General features: G+C 35.0%; 1 protein-coding gene across 1 annotated transcript; it reads right to left on the bottom strand.

The window, feature by feature from the left end:
- Window positions 1–1,346: 1,346 nt before the first annotated feature.
- On the bottom strand, window positions 1,347–2,627 carry LOC107760959 (uncharacterized). The gene has a single exon (XM_016579111.1). It carries the CDS (start codon window positions 2,625–2,627, stop codon window positions 1,347–1,349), a length of 1,281 nt encoding a protein of 426 aa, XP_016434597.1.
- Window positions 2,628–3,663: the final 1,036 nt, after the last annotated feature.

The raw sequence follows: 3,663 nt of genomic DNA, 5'->3' as shown, positions 1-3,663 counted from the left end.
TACTTATAATAAGGTTGGACCTCCGGACAATTCAACAACACATGTGTTGTAGCAGACTTTTTCTCCATCTCAGTCAGATTTCTCTTTTTAGTAGTTTTTGGACCTCTACCCGGTTGATTAAATATGGAAAATGGTGGGGCCAAAGGATCAGTAATGCCTCCATCATCATGCTGATTTGGCCTATTTCTCAAACATGGCACATCATGTTCAAAATAATATGAACAGAAAAAAGAAGTTTTTTTAGCCAGATGTGCCTCGCATATCGATCCCTCAATCCTGGATCTATTTTTCACGGTCCGCTTACATTTCCCAATCGCCCTACATAACACAATCTTTAGATGAAATAATGTTTAATAAAAACACGTCAAGGGAAAATAACTTAAAATTGTTACCTCTCGTAAGGATACATCCATCTACATTGAACTGGCCCTCCAAGTCGTGCCTCTTGCGCAAGATGAATTGGAAGATATTCCATTACATCAAAAAATCCAAGAGGAAATTTTTTTGCCAACTTGTTTAAAATTATGCAAATGTTACTCTCCATGTAAGCTAGGTTCTCCACCTTCAATGTGCTAGAACATAACTCCTTGAAAAATAAATATATCTCAGTAATGGGTTTCCATATTCTATCAGGCAAGGCTTTGAGTGCAACATGCATCAAAGATTCGAGGAAAATGTGACAATCGTGGCTTTTCATAGATGTCAACTTCCCTTCTTTCATGTCAACACACCTGGATATGTTTGACGTGTATCCATCAGGCATCCTCAAATTCTTAACCCAATCACAAATCTCTCTTCTCTCATCCAAAGTGAATGTGTAACTAGACTTGGGCTTCTGAATCTTTGTTGTTCAAGTATGTCAGGTACAGCTCACTTCGCCTACAATATTCCTTCAAGTCCATCCTTGCCTTCAAGTTATCTTTTGTCTTGTTATTGACATCCATTACAGTATTAAACAAGTTATCAAAAAAGTTTTTCTCGATATGCATAACATCCAAATTATGCCGAAGAAGATTATGCTTCCAATAAGGTAACTCCTAGAATATGCTCTGTTTAGTCCAATTATGCGTAACACCATAACCAGGTATCTTATTAGACATTGGAGACTCTGTTACCTTAGGTATACTCCTAACTCTGTTCCAAATTTCTTCTGGTGACAATACTGACGGTGGCTCCTCATAATCAGTTTAGTTCTTCATAAATGCACTGGTATTTCTCCTAAACTCGTGATCCCTAGGCAAGAATCGACGGTGGCAGTCAAACTATGTGTTCTTTCCTCCATGTTTCAACGTGAATGATTTTGTGTCTTCCATACAAGTTGGGCAAGCTAACTTTCCCGCAGTCGACTACCCGGATAATATTCCATAAGCAGAAAAATCATTTATAGTCCACATCAAAGCAGCATGCAATCTGAAGTTTTGTTTAGTTGATATATCATATGCTTCCACACCTTCATGCCACAATAACTTTAACTCATCAATTAAAGGTTGCAAGTATAAATCAATCAATCTTTTCGGATTGCGTGGACCTGGAATAATGCAAGTTAGGAACAAATATGGACTTGTCATACATAACTCAGGAGGAAGATTATACGTCGTAACAAACACTGGCCAACATGAATATGGTTCAGCAGAGACAGAAAATGGAGTGAATCCATCAGCACATAAACCCAACCTAATATTTCTTGGTTCATTAGTAAAATCTGGGAATACTCTATCAAAATGCTTCCATGCTTCTCCATCCGACGGATGACACAGAATACCAGGTGGCCTTCTATTTTCATAGTGCCATCTCATATGAGGAGCAGAGCTCATTAATGCATATAACCTCTTTAACCTAGGTATAAGGAGTAAGTAATGCATTGCCTTAACTGGAACCTTCTTCTTTTTGGAATTTATGACCTCCTTGTAACGAGGTTGGTTACAAAATTTACAATTTTCTAAAGATGCATCATCCTTATAGAATAACATGCAGCCTTTCTCACAACAGTCAATCCTCTCTGATGAAAGTCCTAACTTAGAAACCAATTTCTTTGCTGTGTAGAAATCTTTGGGTAGGTCAATTTTATTCATATTAAGTTCATTCACAAGGCCAATGATAGAGTCCATGCCTGCTTGAGAAATACTCGAATAGGATTTAATACTTAATAATCTAACCACAACAGACAACTTAGAATGCATTGAACCTTCATACAATGGACGACTAGCTTCTTTTAACTGTTCATAGAAGCGCTTAGCATCATCATTTGGTTCAGACTGAGCCCTCGGGTGCATCACAAAAGCATCTCTAACCATTTCATTAGATCGAGAGTTTTCAAAATTATTCTCCGCTAATGGACTACCCTCACTACCAAAAAAAGTTTGAAAATCGACATCACCAACACTAGCAACATCCTCTCCATGAATAGTCCACACGTAATAATTTTCCATAAACTTTTTTTTATAAAGATGAATTTTAACAACATCTGGCTGTAATAGCTTTGCACACTTGCATTTGACACAAGGGCACCTAATCATCCCTTCACTGAGAAATTCATGAAGTGTTTTCGCTTTAGCCATAAATTCAGCAACCCCTTCTATAAATTTCTCCCTCAACCCACTACGATTAGGATAAGTCCGATTATACATTCATCTACGATATACAAGATCCATCTACACAAATAAATCCAAGATATTTAACACAATATATTACTCAAAAGAGTCATTGTTACCAACAGAAACAAATGTTGTTATTATTGTCAAGCCATGTTACACCTTCACACGTAATCTACAATTATTTCAAGACATCCGTCTTACATTAAATTTTATATTCAACTAATTACAATATTTGGTTCTATTAACATCTCCATAATAACAAAACGTGGAATTTCAAATTTCTTCTATAGAAGTAAATTGCAGGAATCATCCTTTAACTAAGCAGAAATTTAAGAATATTCCCCCCACTCATATAGTCATATACCTAACTGCTTTCATGCTGATTTCTCAAAGACCCAAAAATCATATAAGAAAACCCAAAACAGAAACCAAGAATAGCTACACGCATAGGGGGTTTTCCCTAAAAAGTAGAAATGATAGTTCCAAATGATAATTTCAAAATAAATTACCCAAAAAAAAAAAAACAGAACAACAAGAAAAGAATAAAAACATATCATTGTAATGAAGTTTGAAGTTAGAATTAACCCATATGAATAAAAAGATATTTTTTTTTTACCTAAACTAAGTATATTCATATGTTGAAATTGGAATATCATGACTGAAACACATAATAACAACTCTTTTTGATGTATGTTTGCATTGTTCACTTATAAAATTACATTTACTGTAAAAAAAAAATAAAGATTCATGAGTGCAAACTAGCATTTCACTTAGAAATACACAATTAAACCCATTGTTTTGATATTTCACTTGAAGTTCACTATTTGCAAATCTTTATGACCAAACTAGTTTACAAATAGTGAATTAGTTCAGTATTGAAATATTGAAAAACAAAAGTCGTGCCCAAAAATGTCTTTGAAATGGATCCCAGTAAGGGCTCAAAATATACAGTGATGATATAACAAAAGTCGACTTTGTATTTCAATTGAGAATTTCTCGAGAGTCATCAAATAGGGACAAAGGGTTTAAGCCTATGAATTTTTATTGCAGTATTTTCCCTTGTTAGGGA

This window comes from Nicotiana tabacum, chromosome 24, assembly GCF_000715075.1.
Source record: "Nicotiana tabacum cultivar K326 chromosome 24, ASM71507v2, whole genome shotgun sequence".
NCBI lineage: Eukaryota > Viridiplantae > Streptophyta > Magnoliopsida > Solanales > Solanaceae > Nicotiana > Nicotiana tabacum.
Note: the sequence above shows the minus strand (reverse complement) of the source record. Positions and strands in the feature narration are given on the sequence as shown.